Below are 20,517 nucleotides of genomic sequence, written 5' to 3' on the forward strand. Positions count from 1 at the left end.
CTCTTTCAGTTAGCAGTGAACAACATCAGGAATGGGAACTCTTAATAAACAAGTTTTATATTAATGTACTTTTTACAAGTGTTATTTTATTATCTTTTTACCATATGCTCGTTCAGCAGCTCTTTTATCAGTCCCATCAGTGATTTAATAAAAAATCCATGGCATTAATTTGATACCCAGAACAGTTTTTCTATTTGTCTGTTCAAGCCATGCTCCATGTATTCTTGGCATAAGTCTTCAAAACTGCTTTCAAGTCACCATAAACAAGATGGGAAATATTTCCCCCTTGGAATGCATAGAAGTTTCTAATGATGACATTGAATGTGCATAGTGAGTTGTGCTTACCCTCGCAGCCCCCCTGGTCTGCAGACACAGAGGGCAACAGTGAGCTCATGCATGCTGGGGCGGAAATCACTTTGCCATGGAAAGTGAGAGACATAAAGAGCGGCATCTGGCTGAGCCTAGGAAGCGAGACAGGATGCTTGCAGGCCAGGTGCCACTGTTAGCAATGGAAAAACCCAATCATAATTTGGAGTGGACAGTGTAGCTGGGTTAGCCAACACTTGTTCGTCCTTACCACCTTAACACCAGCACCTCTTGTTTCCTTGTGACATCCTATGCCCAGGACACACCCTGTAGGTTCAGGATCTGGGTCAGCAGCTGTCTGTCATAGGTGTGCTGCCTTTTGTCTTTAAAAAACATGATGTAAGAAACCATTATCTAATGTTTATCTCCCTTCTCATTTAGTGTCCTGTTCCCCTTGGCAGAAGAATGTGGTTTGTACTCTGTGAAACAGACAGGGGAGACATGCAGAGGCTTGTGCCACATCTAGCACAGCTGGGACATGGCATGTGTGTCTTTGTGTGTGTATGTGTATGCATTTTTGTGTAGTATACACACATTTATTTACTTGATTATTGCTGTGTCTGGGTCGGCGGAGCTTATTCATTGTGTAAATATGTGATGTGTGGCTAAAAACCACACATAATAAATGTCAATGCATGGTTTGTGTCATCATTTGGGGATTGATTACAGCCTCAATTATCTCACAGGGCCACAGGTGTGCCTTGTGGAGTTAATCTAACCAGTGGGTTATCTTTTTCTTGCTGTGCTGACTGTCTGTCAAGGAAGATCAGTGGGATCCAGATGTTATTTGCAGGGCAGAATCCCAACACTTCCTGAGCTTTGCTAGGCCCTCAGAGCCAAGGTAGTCCCATCTGCCGTCCTGTCTGAGAGCATGTGCCTCCCCTAGGTCATTCATACGAGCTCAGCTTCCAGGTGCCACAACATAGGCACAGTAATTGACTCAAATCAAATGCTCAAGGCTGTGGTCGAGCTTTGTTCTTCAACCCTAGTTGTAATACTTCTTCCAACACTCAGGATGTTGCTTCCTGGTTGGCCATAGTCAGAAAGAAGAGGAATGAAGAAGAAGACGAACTGAAACTTGGTAGTCTTATTATTAATTCTGGTTGCCTGATACTTTATTAATTAGTGGTGAAAGATCTTCTCTTATGAAATACCTTTAAACAGAATTTCATTATTAGTGAGGGTCATGGCTCTCACTGACAGCAGATGTTAGCTGAGAAGGCTTGCGAGCTTAAACAATGATATCTGATATTATTAATCTCATTAAAGCTATTTCCAAATCAGTGTCTCATCTATAAAATCAATTAAGCACAGCCATGACCTAAGACAGCATGTTTATCTCTAAGGAACATTTTCTGTTGCTTCCATGCTTAAATGGATTTCATGGTGATGCACATACAGTACATTTCTGATGGGTGTGTCTTTGTGAGTGTATATATGTGTTAAACATGAGCTTTTCTCTGAGGTCATGTGTTTATGGTCTTGTGATGATCACTGACAGGACCCAAGTGAGACAGGGACCCTCTGACTCCTCCCGTCAGCAGAGCGGGACCTCCCGCACTGTGAAACGTTATCCGGCATCCTCCGGGCCTATCACCTCCAATGCTTTACCCGGTGGCAATGGCTACGCTAACAGCCACGGTGGTGAGCACAGGAACTGGCACAGACACAGAAATGGGCAAAGCAGCGGGCAGCCCTCCAACACTCACAGGCTGAACAGTGACAAGCAGCTGCACGATGCAATTTTACCTGCAGGTGAGAATAAAAAACTATACATTTCTATTGCACAGTGGAAAAAGGTGTATCTTTTCTCACATTACATGCATACCTAACATTTCCACTCTCTCTAGCCACATCAAAACAAACACAACCCATTTGGATGACATTCATGCAGGATATGATATATATACACACATATCCTGTGGTGTCACTGCTGAGTGGAACATTAGTCAATGAGAAAAAAAAACTGGCAGCATCCCAGAGTGCACTTCTCTTCTCCCATTGTCCAACCACCACAAACACTATGTAGTCTGCATCATGCCAAACAGACAGACATTTGATATTAAAGGTTCTTATAGTGCATGAGTGTGTGTTTGTGTGCTGCTTGTCCACATATTCTCTGGACTCTGAGTGTCTAAGTGAGTGTGATCTTGTTTTGTTTGTACAGTAAATTCTTTCACCTTACTAACATGAGAGGCACTGAACCTTGGCGCCTCTACCCACAACACAATGAAATATAATCTTGTCTTTCGTCATTTATGTTCTCCTTTTGCTACTTCATCTTCCTCTGGTAAACTGTCCAGCGCACTCAGCTGTCTGGCGGCTAAAACGTTTCTTATTATTTAGCCCTGTACCAAGGCAACAGCTGTTCAACAACATTACACAATGCTCACTTGCACTCAAGCTGTCTTTGTCTCCTTCACACATACACACATCTAAAACACCTTCTCTCAAAGATAAAGGGCTTGGAAGCTAGCCCAATATCTAATAGTATTCTCTCCCCCATTTGCTGGCTTATAGCTCATTGCTTGTTCAGCGGCAGCTTGCCACTGGCTGGCCGTCAGCACACACCCTTGCACACTTATAAGCCTCCCTCTGCCTAGACAGGGAGTGTGTCACAGTGAGGCTGAAGAAGGAAGGATGCAGCTCCTCTCCAGATTCTCTCTGCTGCTGCTGCTCCCACTCAGCCAGGTGTGTGTGTGTTTTCCAGGGGCCAACCTCACTTCCAGCCTGGACCGCATTAAGATCGTTTTCACGCCTATGCTGTGCCGTAGGGTGTGCAGCAACGGCCACTGCTACAACAGCTGTGAGAAGGGAGAGGTTACCACTGTCTACAGTGAGACCTCACAGCAGCAGCCGTCAAAGAACCAGGGCTTCAGACTCTGTGAGTGTTGACTCCAGGCCCTCTGGCTATCCCTACATTTCTCTTTTCCTCCCTGTTACTGTTTCTTTTACTTATGTTCTGATTCTCACACACTTTTCTTGTCTCTAGACTATTTTATCATTCTTTTTTTATGGGGTGAGCTTGACAAAAACGGGTTCCCCAGTCGCATGTTGTTTGTTCTGAAGGTTCAAGGACGAGGGACAGTGGTGGAGATTAAAGCTGAGAGCTACGCTAAAACTCTCGCAATCAAAGAGAAAGAGAGACAGGGGAAAGCAGGAGAGACAGAGGTAGAGCAGATTCAAACAGGGGACTAATCCTGCCTTGCACACACATGTGGAGCTTGGTGGTCTCACTCTCCCAGCACTCAGTCCCATCTCTTTGCAGTTTACACCTTGCAGTCGGTCCCTCTGTTAACCATTTAACATGCTCCCTGGGAGAACAGGAGTGAATGGAGGAGGAGAGGGAGAGGCAGAAAGAGAGAAAGAGTAACAGCATGAACAGGATTTTATAGGGATTACATTAAACCTGCCATTTATCTGGAGGGGCTTTGCTCCAAATGCACACAGAGGTGCATTGGAAGGGAGGGGGCAGTCAGTGCCAAGAGGAGGGTCATACCCCGGCATGGTTCTTAGTTTTTTTCACCAGTTATATAGGTCCAGCTAATGCTCAGACTAATTACTGCTTGTGGAGTAGAGGTGAAAGCTGCACATACCACACACACACGTTCAAGTCCTTTCAAGTCACAGCTCACACAAATACAAACTCAAACATGCAACCAGCCTTCACATTCAACAACATTCACCACTACGTTCTAGGGGAGACCCTGGCTAATTTATGAATATATAAACAGGTTGATTTAGCAGATGTATGTGCCCTTTAATGGGGTTTTGGAACATGGCACAGATATTCCAAACACTTCAGCATCCTGGCAGAGGCCTTCAACAGGATTACTGGCACCTCCACTTCTTCCCAAGCAGTGGTTTATTTTTATGCCCTATTTTTATTTTGTCTTCATTATGTAAAAGCATAAAAGCATGCGTTAAAAAGAGATTAGTTTCCATTTAGGCTTGCATCCTGTTATTTCTTGTATGTGCGTGTTCGTTGAGGAATGTCAAGTGGACAGCAAACAGTTAGCTCATGCTGCTGTTATGTCCCCTACATGGAGCAGTAAAATCTGGTTAGATACTTATAATAGGCTCCCTTGATATGCATCCTGGGATTAGATTGGATACAAGTCTGTGTATTGAGTGGGAAGTGTGTCTGTGTGTCTGTTTGGTTGTTTAGACATTGTTCAATGGACAGACAGATAGGCAGACTGGGAGCGTGGTGTACAGAGTCACCAGTTGGTTCTTGTCTAAGAATAGTTCCTGCTTCATGCTGGGGTGGAACTGTCCTGACACAGACAAGTGCAGACCAGCATCTCACCTGAGAGGATTTAATAGCCTCATTGAGCTGATTACTTAGGCAAACTGTCTAATCATGAGAGGTCATCCTGTGTTTCTGCACACTGGAACCCTCACGGTCTCTCTCTATCTTTCCATATCATTTCCCCCTGTTTCTCTTCTGTTTTCAATCTATTCTTTGAACATTGTAATGTCCTAATCCCTTTCATTCCCAATCTATGCAAAACTTTTCTATTCTTTTCCTTCCCTCCCTCTCTTCCTCCTCCAGCCTCACTGTTGTTAATGCTATGTGACAGGGATCTCATTCCCTGCATTCCATCGAGACTGGCCAGCATCTTTATGTTCTATGTTTGCACCCTTTAGTGTGTTACTGTCTGTCTCAGTGAGACTGAGAGGATGCAGCTCACAGCATGTTTCTATCACTGGCATCTTCTTTCATCTCATAATATGTGGGCTATTTATAGCTTCAACTGTCTTGTAAAATGGTCCTCATGTTTGTAGTGTGTGTGATGCTGCTGAGCAGGAGAAGTGCTTCACTTTTTCACCCTTTGTGCCTCAGAATGCTTCTTTTTTTCTTTGTCACGGTTTCGATAGATTTTTTTTTTCAGTTAATTGTCTTTGATGTTTTGAGTTAGGAGAGGTTGGGTCAGAGTGAATACGAGCAGGCCCAGGTATCCAGGTATATAGGTTGCTGGGATGGCACCCATCCCATATGCCAAGGTAATAAGGCCAGTGAAAGGGCTGTGAAAGCAGCAATGTCAAACACCATCTGGACAGTGCCAACCTTTCCTCCTTTTCTCCCTGCAGTGAATTGCAAACTATAAATAAAAGCATAGACAGTACACACTTTGAGATTCAGTTACCTTACACGGTCAGAGGCAGTTTGCCCTCCTTTGAAATTTTGTACGAGATTTGATTGTTTGGTAATTTCTCATTTCTTTTCCTACTGCCAGTCAAGCAGCGCTCTGTGCAGATATCCCTGTACTCATCACCCTGCACAGGAATATACAGTATAATTACTGGTGTGAAGCAAAACATGCTAATAAAGGAGATGCAGCTTGAGTGGCAGTGCCATGGCTCTGCCTTCATGACAAAATTGAAACTTTATAAATAACATGTGGAATGAGGTGTCTGGTAGTGCCAAAACAGCATAACCATTGCTACCCGTTTGCAAACAAACCTTGTCCACTGGAGACTCAGCACATGCCCTTGCTATTACTACTCCTTCTGCTTCTTATTACTGGATCCTTGTGTATGATGATCCATAAAGCTGTGCAACTAAAGGTGGCTCATTGTGTTTGCTAACAAATCTCTCATTTGTAATCATCTCTTCTTCTACTTGACTATGACACGCACCCAGTTCTGTTTCTGCTTCTTGTTCCCTGCAGTCTTCTGTCAGATCCCCTGCTTAAACGGAGGCCGATGCATTGGCAGGAACCTGTGCTGGTGTCCATCAAACTCAACAGGAAAGTTTTGTCACCTGCCAGCCCCGCATCCTGTCAGACCCACCCCTCACAGACGCAAGGATACCAGCCACCACTCTATGTACACGCTGCCACTGTCCAATCAACTAGGTAATCATTTGGCATCGTGAACACTGGGAGGGCAGCCTTATCCTCCCGTTGACTTCTGTTCAGACCTTGGGGGAAATCTTCATACGTTGCTAAACAGATCCAAGACTAAATGAGTAATGCTGGGTTATGTAATGCTGGCTGAGGTTATCCAGATATTTTGGTTCTTTTCTGTTAAACATAGTCTTAATCCAGAACATTTAAGAATTATTTTACTGTTCACATCATCACATGGACATTAGTTCATGCAGTTGTCAAAACATCTCAAACCCTCAACTGTTATGAATTCCACTTGCAACATTTTGGGAACCTTGACTTACACAGTGCTAATGGAACATTTCATTTTGACAGGGGTAACTCATTCATTGCCTTAAAGATTCACTTTTGAAATATAAGCTAACGGTTTTGGGTGAGGTTTATGCTTTTGCTGATAAAGCTTGTGCTGTATGTAGCATAAGCTGCTGTGTCAAATGCGTATTATGCTTTGAGAATGACAGTGATGTTGTAATAACAGACTTCAGATCAATAAATTCCCTTTGTTTTTAAAGCACATAGGATGAAGACTATAAAAACTCAAAGGAACTGTTTAGATCCAGGTACACTTTTAGGTAGAATAGCTCGACAAATGGCACTCTTTCCTAAAACTTCCACATTTCCATCCAGTGAGAAATCTCAGTGCAATGCACACTGACTGTGTGGTCCTGTGGTTCCTCTTTGTCTGGCCTCTAACATAAGGTGCTAACTTTAACTTAAGTAAATGATTCCCTTCTGACTGAAACAGTGCCATTTGATTAAGAAGAGGGTCATGTCGATGTTTCAGTACTATATGTTTTCTTTAAACTCATGTCTTTTTATAATCACTCCAAATGAACATTATGTTAATGGAGCAATTAACCTATTTTTCAGTAAGTGTGAGCGGTCATCTTGTTTACATTGAATAAACCTGAGAAAAAACCTGCTTCCGAGTAGGTTTGAGTTTGCACAGTAAACAAAATAATCAGGCTATGAATAATACCTCCTAGGTCATCCCAGAAAGTGGATCAGGGACATTTATCTATAAACATTTTAGCGTGGCAATCATCTAACAGCCTTTCCAACTGCCATTTATTAAAGGATAAGGCTGATCATTTTCTATATTAAGAGTACACTCGCCATACAGACGCTAAAGCCGACCATGAGTTCCATCTACTCACAGTTAATCTCCATCAACCTGTCAGTCCTGGATCAGCTTATTCATCTGTGTCATAGATCTCGGTGGTTGTTTCAGAAACATTTAAAAACACATCAGTGAAGCACACCACTGCACTGGGTGACATGTTTCTTCATTAGCAAACCCCAGGCCTGAGTGTGAGGAGCTAGCTGAATGTAAACAAAGCTGAGAGCGCACACAATATCTTGCGCATGTGCAGTTGACTCTGACTCATACTTCAGGAAACTATGAACGCTCAGAGCTATTGAGGCAACATAGTCAGGGGTTTTGTAATGAAAAACATGCCACCCAGTGCAGTGGTGTGTTGCCCTGATGAGTTTTTAACCATTTTTGAACAACAACAATGGAAATCTATCACAGAAATGATCAAACTAATCCAGGACTGACAGGTGACAGACATTAACCATTAGTAGAGGTAATTCATTGTTGGCTTTAGTCTCTGTATGTACATTGCTGAAAATGCTATTAATATAGAAAGTTACCAGCCTTATCCTTTAAACTTATCTGATGTAGACTCCAGGTTGATCTGTCTCATAACTATCTCAAAACCATTCCTCTTGCGGAGTAGTTTGTACTCCATCAGTGGATGGGTAAAAAGCCAATGGAGCAGCACTGTCAGAACCATCAAGCTGGCTTGCAATTGGTCAGTTGAACTGACACTGTAAAATTGAAAATGCAAATTTTGAAACTGTAAATGCACACAAGTCGCCTCCTTGATTTTTAGCACTGTTTACTGTGTAGTGCTCTGCATGTTCCGGCCAAGAGTGCAGCTAAGGACAGAATAAGTAAGTAATGACTCAGTGGAAGCCCTCATATTGTTTATACAATGCTACATTGTTGGGGATCTAGAAACAGTGCAAGGCAGCATCATGAAGCTAAAAGAAACAATAAAAAGAGAACAATTTGTTTACCTTCCATCTCTTCTGGTATCACTTTTTTGATTTCCTCCTTGTGTCTTGCTCAGTGTTTCATCCTTTCTAACAGAAAGTAGAAGCAGAAGCTCAATTTTAGGTAATTTAAATTCCACTCAGAAATTTTTCATCCTGCTTTTTGAATTAAATCACAACATCACAATTAAATGACATAAATCCAGCATCTGTATTGTTATGTCACAACAAAGAAATTATCCTTCTTTTCTGCTTGCTTTCAAAATGTACGGCGGCAGTTTCGTGTCCAGGATTCTTGATAAGGTCTACTTCTTCTCCCTGGACTCTCCCTGACATCTGTCTGCAAGCCTATGATTCATGAAAGTCACTCAGAATTCTGGGAAAAAACCCTGGCACTCTCTGAAGATAGATTCTTCCCCTTTGTCAAAAGGACAAAAGAGCTCATTCTCCACATTGCAACATCTTCTCGGCTTCTCAACATCTCTGTTTCTGGTCTTTAAGATGATTTGATTTAAACCAGACAACCCAAAACTCCATGTGTTGTTGTCAGTTTGTAATATTGTATCTTCATTGCTGGAAATTCCCCATGTAGATCTCATAACTTTGTGTTAAAGCAAACCGTGTGTGTTGAACAAGTATGTGCAGCATGTTAGCTTAACTATTTGCCATATTGCAGTGTGTAAACTGTGCAACTTCTCTTCTCCAGTGTCTCTCCACCCATCCTTGGTGAATGTATATGTTCAGCACCCTCCAGAGGCAGAGATCCAGATCCACCAAGTAGCTCGGGTCCAGACTGAACAGAGACCAACTACCACAGAGGGGACTCACTCTGTCCAACAGCGCTCCCAACCAGGGAATGGACACGAACACACTGATGAGCAGAGCACCAGGCACCCACACACCAATGAGAATGGAAATGGTCATGACCATGCCAGACCGCAGAACCGTCAGAATGGACATGTGGGAAGATGCTTTCAGGAAACAGTTGATGGACAGGTATTATGTTAAGTCATTAGAACACATTATGTAAACTGTCATCAGTAGTTAATCGAAGCCACCTGGTGTGTTCTGATCCATCACTGGCATTGAAACCAGCGGGAGAAAGTGTGGTTCTGCCACAGGTACCATTATAGTCTGTTCTCATTCTCTCAACTCCTGTGTCTCAAACAGGAAGTGGGCCTGTGGCTGTAATTTATGTTAAGGCAAGGATTTATGAGCCCTGATCACACTGGTTATGTCATGTTCCACCAATTTCCAAACAAAGACATGTAATGAATTAGGATGTATTCAGAGGACAAAGGTTAAGTTCCAGCACATGTGGTCATCTTTGTGATTCAAGTATGGAGATTCTTCATGGTATGTATGGTACAATGCATATTGTATTGCATGTACTGCAGACTGACTGTACATATCACTGTCAGGTTACTGTCACAACAGATGTGTATTTAGAGGGAAAAATCCATCCATTATCTATACCGCTTATCCTGAAGAGAGTCACAGGGGGACTGGAGCCAATCTCAGCTGACATTGGGCGAGAGGCGGGGTGCACCCTGGACAGGTCACCGGCCTAGCACAAGGCTGACACACCCACACTCACTCCTACAAGGAATTTAGAGTCGCCAATCAACCTGAGCTGCATGTCTTTGGACTGTGGGAGGAACCTAGAGCACATGGAGAGAACCCACACAGGCATAGGGAGAACTAGAGGGAAAAATGATTTAGGAACATAAAGGACTTAAGTGGCAGTGCTTGGTTAATTTAAGGCTTAATGCAACATCTGTTTGCTAGGCTGTGAAAAGCCATTATGTTTAACTCTTAGCCTTTAAGCCTTTAGGTTTGCAGTTTTTGCCAGCATTATTCTTTCAACAAGTTTGTTTGCACTGAACTGCAGCCTCTATTCTCTCTGGTTTCACAGAGAGAGCTTGAAGTTAAATCATTCAGTTTTAGTGATTTTTCAGAACATTGGTAGAACTGCTCCAGAAAAGGGGGACACAAGAGCTTTAGTTTGCTGTTTTCCTTCTTTTCCTGCCAATATGCCAGTTTGGAGTTCTCCAGAAGAATGTCCCTTTATTTTCATAACTTTCTATTGGCCACAAGTCAAATAAGTAAGGTCTGACAGGATGTCTCTTCACAATTAGCCAAATGCCTTAATGAGGCATGCCAAGGGGTTATTAGTTGTTCTTGAACAACTGTTTATGTCCTTTTGCAGCTAACTAGTCTTCATTCCATTCCTCACAGATAGGTATACACGCACACTCTGATACAAACACACTTAGGAATTCTGCACACTCGCATTTAGATACAAACTAGCATGTATGCATAAACATGCAAGACTCATTTTCAAAACTTGTTTCTTAGATTTAACACAGATGTGTGTTTTCCCAGTGTGGCAAGCCTCTGCCAGGACTAACCAAACAGGATGATTGCTGTGGAAGTGTGGGCGCCTCCTGGGGGCTAAACAAGTGCCAGAAGTGTCCAGCCAAACCAGGTAAGTCCTCCTGACTAAAGCCAGATCTGAACATATGTTTTTTTGGTCTGTTCATTACATATTTCAATTTCTCATCTGGTCTAATTATTATGGTATTATTTTCTGATATGTTATTGGTATGTTGATCTGTTTTTATTTTTGCTCTTTTACATACATTGGATCAAATTAGAAAGACACAACTGGCCTCTGCTTTCATAGTGCTGCATAGTAAGATGTTTAGTCAGAGATGTTGTTATATTCCTTAGCAGCAGTGATTTGTTCTTGGTGGATCTTTCCAGCATTCATCACAGACCTAAACAATACTGATGACTGATGATTAGCACATAGCAGTCTTCATTCGATTCCTAAATTCTTTTGAAATGCACCCAGTTCAAAAAATTAAGATGTTTTCCCTTGTGTAAAACCAAACCAGGAAAGCAAATGAAAACACATTTTGCATGAAAATGAGAGCCTGACAGGAGTGCCACCCACCCCATGGCAGGAAAAAGCCAGCGCAGCCTTGAGTGAGAAAGTGAACAGCCTGACCAGATCTGCAGTATGTCTGAGAAACAGCAGGAGGGTGGTTGGGTGACGGCAGGCAGTGTGGGCGATGACACTTCACTCTATGGAGACTCTCACTCAGCCTGACAGCTCTGTATATTATTCAGAGGCTTTGGTTACATCCCTCCTTTGGTCCATGACTTGTCATTAAGGTCTCATGGGAAGCAGCGACAGTATGGTGGCACATGGGAACACTTATTTCCCGACACTGTTAATCATATTGCAGTCATGCCCACAGATGTCAACTTGTTGTTGAAGTCCACATGGATTGTTTAATGTCTGACTGGACCTTAATCAGAAGCAGACATCATCCTTCTCTGTCTCCTCCATCCATCATGGATGCTGAACTACAGTATTGTTTTCTCTGCTGCTCTCTATCTCTCTCGGCATACCGGATTCCTGCTCTTCCAAAGGCCCGGTCCAATCTCTTTTGGCTCCTAGATGTTGTCCTCTGAGCCCTCCTTTGAAGTTTTGAGGGGAAACAGAGTGAATTCCCAGTTTGCTCATTTTTGTGAATGTTTTGCGGGGTAACATACTGTAGGTTTGGGTCTCGGGTCATATGCAGCCAGGGAAGAAGGGATACAGAGAATGAAAGAGAGGAAAAAATGAAGTCATGTACTATGTCCCAGTAGTCTTGGAGTGAGCTTTTATAAGAGCAATACTTTGAATTCCTCCAGAGTGTTATTGTTCTCAGTTTAGACACTTGGCCCCATCTTTCACTTGCATTCCTAGAAGGATGCTTTCTTATGTATTTGACAGAAATGATATGCAACCCAGAGGCGACAGCCCCTAAAAATGATGCTGTTCTATTCATTTCATAATGAAAGGTCAGTTGATGACTTGCATTGTGGGGAAAAATCATAGATTTATTGGAGTCTCCTGTGTCTTCTGTTGAGCATATGATAGTGGTCATGAAAACCTAGTTTTAGGGTTTTATTTAGAGGTGTAATACCACCATTGATCCGTTTATAGTTAGCTATAAAAATGCACTGAGAGGAACAGTGTTGGGCTTATTACTCAAAAAATGTAATACGTTACTTGTTACTCTTTTCAAAAATTACTTTAATTACTTAAAATTACTTCACTTAGTGCTCCCTGTCAAAAGTAACTTCTGATTTTTGTGTGTATGTGAAAGAGAGCTGACGTTATGGAGGCATAAATGCCAGTGTGGCCCATCTTAGTGGGAGCCGAAACTTTTGCTGAGGATTCCTGGCCTGTAATGATATCCAGAACAAGCCGCAGTCAGCCCCGTCTTTCTGGTTCTGATGATGAGGTAAAGTCAAAAAAACAGCTCTGCCTTAGTTCTAAGTAGGATTGTAATTTCTGATGGAGACTGATGTAGAGGTGGTCAAAACCATCCTCAAGTATGAGAGCCAACCAGAGACTCTTTGAGCCAAGAGAGATTGGGAAAAGATGAGTGGACCAGGAGGAAATTTGGTTGCATAAGCACACAGCAGAAACTGACTCCACTGCATTACGAAGAGGTATTTTATAAATAAAAAGCAAAGAACTATGACAGTGTTGTTTCTGTAACTCTGCTGAATACAGATGACTACCATGACAAGATAACCAGTCCACTTAAAGACACAGCCACAACTGAAGCACTTAGACGTGAACCCTATCAACATTTATAGAAAAAAATAATTGATTAAAAAATATAAAAGACAGCCTACAACAACTGGAGAAGGAAAAAGCTACTGACTGACCACTATACTACTGCCTGCACCATGGAGAAGGCACCAAGATACACAAGGAAGGAGCCCCACTCAGACCCATTGTCAGCAGCATTAACTCCTGAGGGCTGACTCCTCAGCTGTCCATTTGCATCTGAAGGACAAGGCCAGAGAGGAGACAGTTTGAAAGAGTAGTAAAAGTGGCCATTTATGTCAAACCTAGAATGATCATCACTAAACAGAGGAGCTGGTCTATGATGAAATGTACTTACAATTCAGTCCTTTTATCTCTGCCAAGGCAATGTAACACCCATCTACACCATGATTCATGTGACCCTAATGACCCACAGGATGGCCAGGTGCACTAATGACCCAAATGTGACTTCAAGCCCCTCAAGGTGTTAATGACTCCACAGAAGCCAAATACCTGGGACTCCCCAACCATCCAGTCAGAAATGAGAAAGCCTTACAGTTGAGAGGTGAAATGTATTCAAAAGAGCTCAGTCCAGTTGCTGATTTTATCCTTGTGTATATGCTATGACTTGGATGACTAAGAATCACCATAGATTCTTAGTTTGTGACTTACGGATCGATTTCTATCAGTAATCTGAGGTTCATTAAGCCAACTGAAGGCCATTTGCTGTGGCCCAAGTCTGACCCATGTTGGCATGACTCTGTATAATTGTGCTAGCAGCCCCTTGCTCACTGTGTGTTCCACAACTAATGAAGTTCCACAAGCATTTGTCTCCCCATCTGCCATTGCTGGACGCTTCCTTTATTGTGACTCTCCCTGTTTGCAAATCTGGGAGGCTTCCCAGGGAGCCAAACCAGAGGTCTCTGGGGCCTAAAGTAACCACCACACCCGCAGGAGCCTTGGCAACTCTACCTCCTTGGGTCATCAAGATCATCATGATGTCACTGCTCTTGCACTGTCTTTGCTCCACCCTCTGTTCGACCTATGCCTGTGGGAGTTTGTCTGTTTGGTCCACCCCCACCTCTGTGTTTTTCTGCAATGATGGCACTGTTCTTCATAAGGTTTAGATCAATAAAGTCAGATGAGGCAAAGTAGAATAGGGCTCACATGAACTCATCCCTTCCAAATCTCCCATTTATTCCCCAGACATTTAATTTGATATCCATCAAGGGGCCAAAGCTTGCACCTATTGCTTTATATTAGCACTGATTGATCAAACATGAACATTTGTTAATGACCAATAAAAACCAGAGATGCAGAGCAGTGACTTTGCTTTAGAAATAGGCTGCAAGAGAACACATGCATTGGAGCAGGTCCACAGCAGCTTCCTGAGGTGATTAGATAGACATGTCACATTTCTTTGACAGTATTTGATTCACTGATGTTGACTTAGTTTTATCCCTTCACAACTAGAAGGATGGAATCTATTAGCTGGGCAGCAGTGTAGCTCATCAGGGCTAAGCAGGCCTATCCACTATGATAAATAAACCCCAGTTGAAGGTAGATGGCTATGAAATTTGTGTTGCATTTCTGAATTGGATACAAGCTAAGTTAAGCAAATTATTACTGGGGATGCCTTCTTTTGGAACCAGTCCAGGTGGTTAATGTTCCACAATGAATTGCAGATTATAGAGGAATGTGGGACTGTTTTAAATGTGTGTTTGATGCGGGTTTCTCTGCCATCAGTATCTTGGAGAAGAGCATTAAGCAAACTAGTCAAACTACAAACAGAGATGTAAAATGCATACTTTAATGAATAAAAACACTGAAGAGTATGTTCTGAGTAAAAATTTACCATTGCAGAAGAATTAAATAACGTCTTCATGAAAGCCTTTGCTGTTGGTTCACATGTACTGCAATATGATACAGGTACACAGCTGAGGCTGTTATTGATTGAACGAGTATCTTGTTGTTTGTAGATTGGTTTTATGTAAAAGTGCCTCTATATCAGCAGGATGATGTTGATTTTACTGCCATGTGGTCTAACTGATTAGCCTATGCTTCACTAGCAGGGACACATTATTTGCCAGAATGGCAAATGTGGCACATGCCAAGGAAACATTCAGTAAATGACTTTCTTCTAAACTTTTTGCTGCAATCAAGCTTTGGCTTAAAGGCTAAGAAGAGATGGCTTTGCCATCTTATAGAGACTCCAAAGACATGAAACCCTCCCTGGTGATTAAAGAGCTCTGGTTGCTGTTGGTTTTCTCTCAGCGGCACCAACTTGTCCCGTGGCGACATGTCAGAAAGTAAATTGCTGGAAAGGGTCCTGAGGATGTCTTGGCTTTGGTGTTGGTTGTTCTACTATAGTGTGGCCCCCAATGGAATGGAAAAAAAGACTGTCTTCTGTTCCCACCCTGTGGATGGCATACTACATCCCTCCTCCGTTCTCTCTCCCACGCGTTCTCAAGTTTTCCAGCCAGTTAAGGGGAGAAGCCCAACACAGACTGCCTCCCAAGCAGGTCCCTGGAGATGCTGGTGAAAGGCTCTGAGCCTTGTGATTGATGGAGCAGACCTCTCAGCTTGAGAAGAGCAGCCACCAGGCAGGAGGGTCCACAGAGGGATTGTACCAAATTAGCAATTAAAGATTTCTGTACAGCCAAGGAACCATTTGACTCTAAACTCTCTCTCTATTCTCAGCCTCCTGCCTCCCTCAGGCTTTAGTTTCTCTCTCATTCTGCATAAGCTGTCTTTTCATTTGAATACCATCAGCAGTCCCCTTTATGGAGCAAATTTTACTTTCATATTCAAAAGAGACGAGTTTTGATTTAGGGCAGCACCACTAATCAAGAAACACAAAGCGATCTGAATTACAATTTCAGGCTAGGGAGTTCAAGCAAATATTACTGAATAGTTCCCAGAGGGATGCCCAATACAACTGAATGGAGACAGACAATAAATTAGTGAGGGGTGACGAAGTCTTTTGTTGAACAGGGCAAAATGAATAGACAAAAGTGGAAGTTTCTCTGTGTACCCTCAGTGGATACAGACCAGTCTGGGTCTACAGTCTTTGTAACCAGGGGTGACACTAATGATGTGGAGCTGGAGCTCACTCTTGCAAGCCACTGCCTGTGCAACTCTAGGTTTTCTACACAAATGGCTGTAGAAACAAGCATGAAAATGGACACACCATTACAGTAAATCCTCTGAGGATACCATAATTCTTAGCTATTTGCATAACAGTGGGAATTGAGTTGTCTCGGATTTTTTGTCCAGGCACTTGTCATCTCTCCCTGAGATGAATGTTCAGAAGACATGTTTCTGACTTGGAGATACAGCAGCCTAGGATTCAGATACAAGACCCAACTACAGTGATCCATCGAAGCTTGCTCCAGATTTACAACATTAATTAATTAATCATTCAAGACTCTCTGTATGTTATGACAATCCTAGAGAAGGCAAACAGTAGTTAGGAGTGCAATTGCCAAACTCTGTATAGTGTGGCTGGTTTTTAAGCCTTACTTAGACTCAATGTAAAAATCACATTTTAAATACTGAGTCTGGTATATATAGAAGTATGCAAATGTTACCAAATGTACTTTATCTTTTTTTCAAAGAATCATTTGCTCAGATTCATGTTGAAACTGCTGCTACCAACTGCAGAGGTCCTGTCCTCCCTGTTAATAAGCTTCATTGAGACTCCACTGGGCTTTCCTTGGCATGCGCACCCTGCTGTCATTCAAACCAGACTTTCCCTGATCCTGTCACTGTAGGAGGGCATGCCCACCACTGTACCACAACAGCTCATTACTCAGAACCTTTGGAGGGCAGTAAAACCCTGACCCTGCCTGGTCCACTGGGTCACTGCAGGACCAAAACATAACTCTGCTTCCAGGACCTCACTCCCAGAAAGTCTCCATGTAACACACATTCCAGTCTCTCCTGGGAAAATGACACAAACTCATGACTGACGGTTGCGTTTTTATTAATTTAAAGGGTTGGTGTGTGTATCTGGCAAATATTGAAAATTGATGTCTTCTTTTTTTTGCCTACTGGGTGTGGAACATCAAACCTTATAGTACCAAATTCTTTCCAGTTACCAATTTGGAAAATTTCTGTTTGCTATTGCTTTTTGTCTGGTGGTTAGGTGAGTGAAGATGACAGATGGATTACATAGAGATGTGATTCTGGTGGTGCTGCTTGCCCACATTAACCATTTACATCAGACCAGAGTTCCCTTTCAGTCAACACTCTGATTTACTTGGGCTTCAGTCACAAACAGAGTGTGACGTTTCTCCCTTTTAGAGCATTCTAGCAGGGAAGGAGATATTTTCTCCATTGGCAAAGCTGTGACCATCGTTTTTTGCATGCGTCTTTTACCCTTCATTGCCATGGCAGCAGTTCAAAGAAAGGGTGTGCTTTGGTGAAATCTTATTTTTTCTGGCTATGGTAGAAATCCAAAGATTGTCATCACTGTCATTTGTTCTTATTTTTTGTGAGTGGGGAATGAAAAGACACAATGATGTGAATAGTTCATCGTTGTATTTTGTTTTTTAAATATCAGATTCTGTTTCATAGATTCAAAATTTAAGGTGCCCATTCATGGTTATGCATCTGAATAATATTTGTTGTGCACATGTTGTATGTTATTGAAAAATGTTTTAAAATCTTTGGAGAAACAACATGTTTACTGTGGTTTTATGCTAAGTACAAAAAGAATCAGTCTCCTGAAAAGTTAATACTATAAGCTGTCTAACGGTAATGTGATTTGACCATAACAGTCATGCAAAAAAAATGATGTCGTTATTCTTGATCACCCAAACACACATTTTCCCTTCAAAAGCAGAAGGTGGATCTTCTCCTTTCATCATTATATGAAGTGAACCTCTTTATTTTTGTTTAAGTCACGGCAAGACCTACTACTACTTATCATGCTGTGTCTGTGAACTAACCTGTAGAGCCTAGCTCTTTTTCTCTAGCACAGACAGAGACTTTCTCTTTGCCATATCATCATCACATTGAGTTTTCTGCATATTTGATGATGCATGCTGGGACTTAACTGGGTGCAGAATGAGTAATGACATGATGTTTTCAGGCCTGTGTCGCTTCGCTGATCATATGGCTGCACCGAGGCTTTAACAGTCACACAGTTGTATACTGCAGCATTTCTGTGAACCTCTAATGTACACACCTGAGGCACATGCAGCAGTATTTTTACTGCCCTGGCGACACAAGCAAAAACCAGTTTTGGGCCAGTCACTTTCTTGACATCTGTATATCATTCCTAGTGCATAGTTAAAGCATTAGCCTCTTGTTTAAGAGAATTTGCACTGTTGTTGATAAGAAGGTTCATGGCTGTACCATAGGCTTCCTCAATATATTTATGATGTAAGCACTTCCTTCATCTGTCCCTGGAGGCTGATGAGAATTATGCTGTAATTAATATGATTACAACTGACATCGAGTGTTATTATTAAATTCTGCTGGATGGTAGTGCTGTCTTATAAGCCCTGTTGGTGGAGGTTCTTTCCCATACACTCACTCAGAAGTCCCATGAGGCCCAGCTGTGGGTCTCCTCATTTTTTTCCCTTGCCAAGATGCTCACATCTGTAAGTTATATGGTCCCCTCCTAAAGCCGAACTCCTCTTTTCCCTCTGCAACAAAGGCAGTGCTTTGTTACACAGAGGCAGAGCACTGTAAGATCATTTTCATGTACTCTCTCTCTTTCTCTTTGCAGCTTATACAGTGATTGCGAATGGACAGGTGGAATGTTCCAAAGGGTTTAAAAAGACAAATTTCACACACTGTCAAGGTAAGCTATGAAATATGTTGAAGAATTTCTATTTATTTCAATTATATTATATGACTTATCCCTCAGCATATTTTGATAGGTAGTTTACCCATAACAAAAACATAATTTACTGTATGTTAAATAATATGGCATGAATATATAAAAACATACTCTCCATATGTGTCCATGCATACATGGACCTGTGAGGGCTTCTGTAAAAGTATTCCTTGCTGTATGTCTGGCCTCTATGGGAAACAGGTCAAGACTACAATTAGCCACTCCAGAGTTCAGCAGTCAGTAAGCACCTAGTACTGCTGTTTTAATAGACTTTTGGGGTTGTGAGTGAAGAATGGCATATAAGGCTGTGATTACAGTAAAAATGTCTCTCTGGGTGTTTTTGGAAGCTTTAGTTTCAGACCTGTTTTACTCAGCCGCCACACATGCACAAGCAGAACAAAGCTACATGAGTCCAAGCTTACTCATCCACACAGGTAGTTCCTGAACATACTGTAACATTTTCTTCCACCACAGCATCTCAGCTGTGGTTATTTGTCAACTGGCTGGCGGTTCAAGAAGCAATAACCACCCACTGTGTGAACTCTGTGAATAAATATTCCTCTTGAAAATTACAACCATTTATATTTGTTGGAGGTGTTTCTATAAAAACAACAGGAACCTATCAACGTTGGCCCAGAGACACAGGAGAAATGCACTGCTTGGTGAAACTGATGCTGACACTTCGAAAAACAAATTGTAGCTTTTCTAAGAGTCTAACTGAGCTCTGTCAATCACTTGGTTAACAGTGTCCTAATTCAAAGGGCAATGCTTCCTGAAGCATGTGCAGTTTAACAATATAATGGTCCAATAGACAGATTTGACTATGTCGGCTTCATCCCAGCAGGTTCAACGTGCTTTCTTCTCTCATGACTAATAGCCAGTTGATGTTTTCAGGTAGTGACTGTTCTGGAAAACATATTTTAATAAAACGAAGACCTGTGGACAAGGATAGCCTTGTTTTTAACAATGTTTCAACTAGCCAGCACATGTGGGAATGTATCTTTCTGTTATTAATCTTTTTCTTGTATGATTGTTTCAACATGTTGCTCCCTTTCAATTGCTTGTTTCTTGATTTCCAATACAACATAGCTGACAGCTATCTACAATATTTACTATGGCACTTTAACGTCTCTGTCCCATTCAGTCACTGCATCATTTCCAAAAATTATTATTATTATTTTCTATTTCTTGCAGCAACAAGAAGCAAAAACATTTTTTTTCTGGAGCTTTGTCATGATTATCATGTTGCTGTTCAGCTTGCCAAACTGGAGTTCCTTTTCTACACTGCATGCATTTTGTATTTAAATGAAACAGATCAGAGCTTTTCCCCTATTCTGTAAGAGGAATGGTTTACTGAGCTGGCTTTTGTGATCATTGACATCCTCATTACATTAAGATCAGATATCCCATCAGAGCCAGCTGCAGCTCACTGACTTCACAGATAATTCTTTATCTTTAGGAGCTGATCCTTAGAAACTAGCTCAGTGGAATTGGTCATTTGTTACTCTGCATGTTAGATGAATGACCCACACAGATGCATGTGCAGACTTTGTTGTGGGTGGTAAACTGGTGCGCGGGAGGGAGCAGGTCATATTACTCATACCGCACTTCAAAGGAGAAATTATGGAAGTCTTACCTAATGCTTTTGACATTTTGGACCAACTTATTATTAAAGACTACAAGAAATTTTAAAATGCTGACATTTAACATCTATGTTCTTGAATGTGAATGAG

The 20,517-nt window shown here is 41.9% G+C and overlaps 1 protein-coding gene across 3 annotated transcripts in view; it reads left to right on the forward strand.

The window, feature by feature from the left end:
• LOC109967967 (latent-transforming growth factor beta-binding protein 2) overlaps positions 1 to 20,517 on the forward strand; it is an 84,018-nt gene that overhangs the window by 29,579 nt on the left and 33,922 nt on the right. For all 3 annotated transcript variants that reach the window (XM_020613910.1, XM_020613911.1, XM_020613912.1), the window contains exons 5-10: positions 1,868 to 2,121; positions 3,077 to 3,250; positions 6,042 to 6,227; positions 9,028 to 9,317; positions 10,707 to 10,809; positions 18,674 to 18,748. In XM_020613910.1, coding sequence (XP_020469566.1) covers positions 1,868 to 2,121; positions 3,077 to 3,250; positions 6,042 to 6,227; positions 9,028 to 9,317; positions 10,707 to 10,809; positions 18,674 to 18,748 — 1,082 coding nt within the window. The remainder of the gene's footprint in view (positions 1 to 1,867; positions 2,122 to 3,076; positions 3,251 to 6,041; positions 6,228 to 9,027; positions 9,318 to 10,706; positions 10,810 to 18,673; positions 18,749 to 20,517) is intronic.

Source organism: Monopterus albus, unplaced genomic scaffold (genome assembly GCF_001952655.1).
Source record: "Monopterus albus unplaced genomic scaffold, M_albus_1.0 scaffold140.1, whole genome shotgun sequence".
Classification (NCBI taxonomy): domain Eukaryota; kingdom Metazoa; phylum Chordata; class Actinopteri; order Synbranchiformes; family Synbranchidae; genus Monopterus; species Monopterus albus.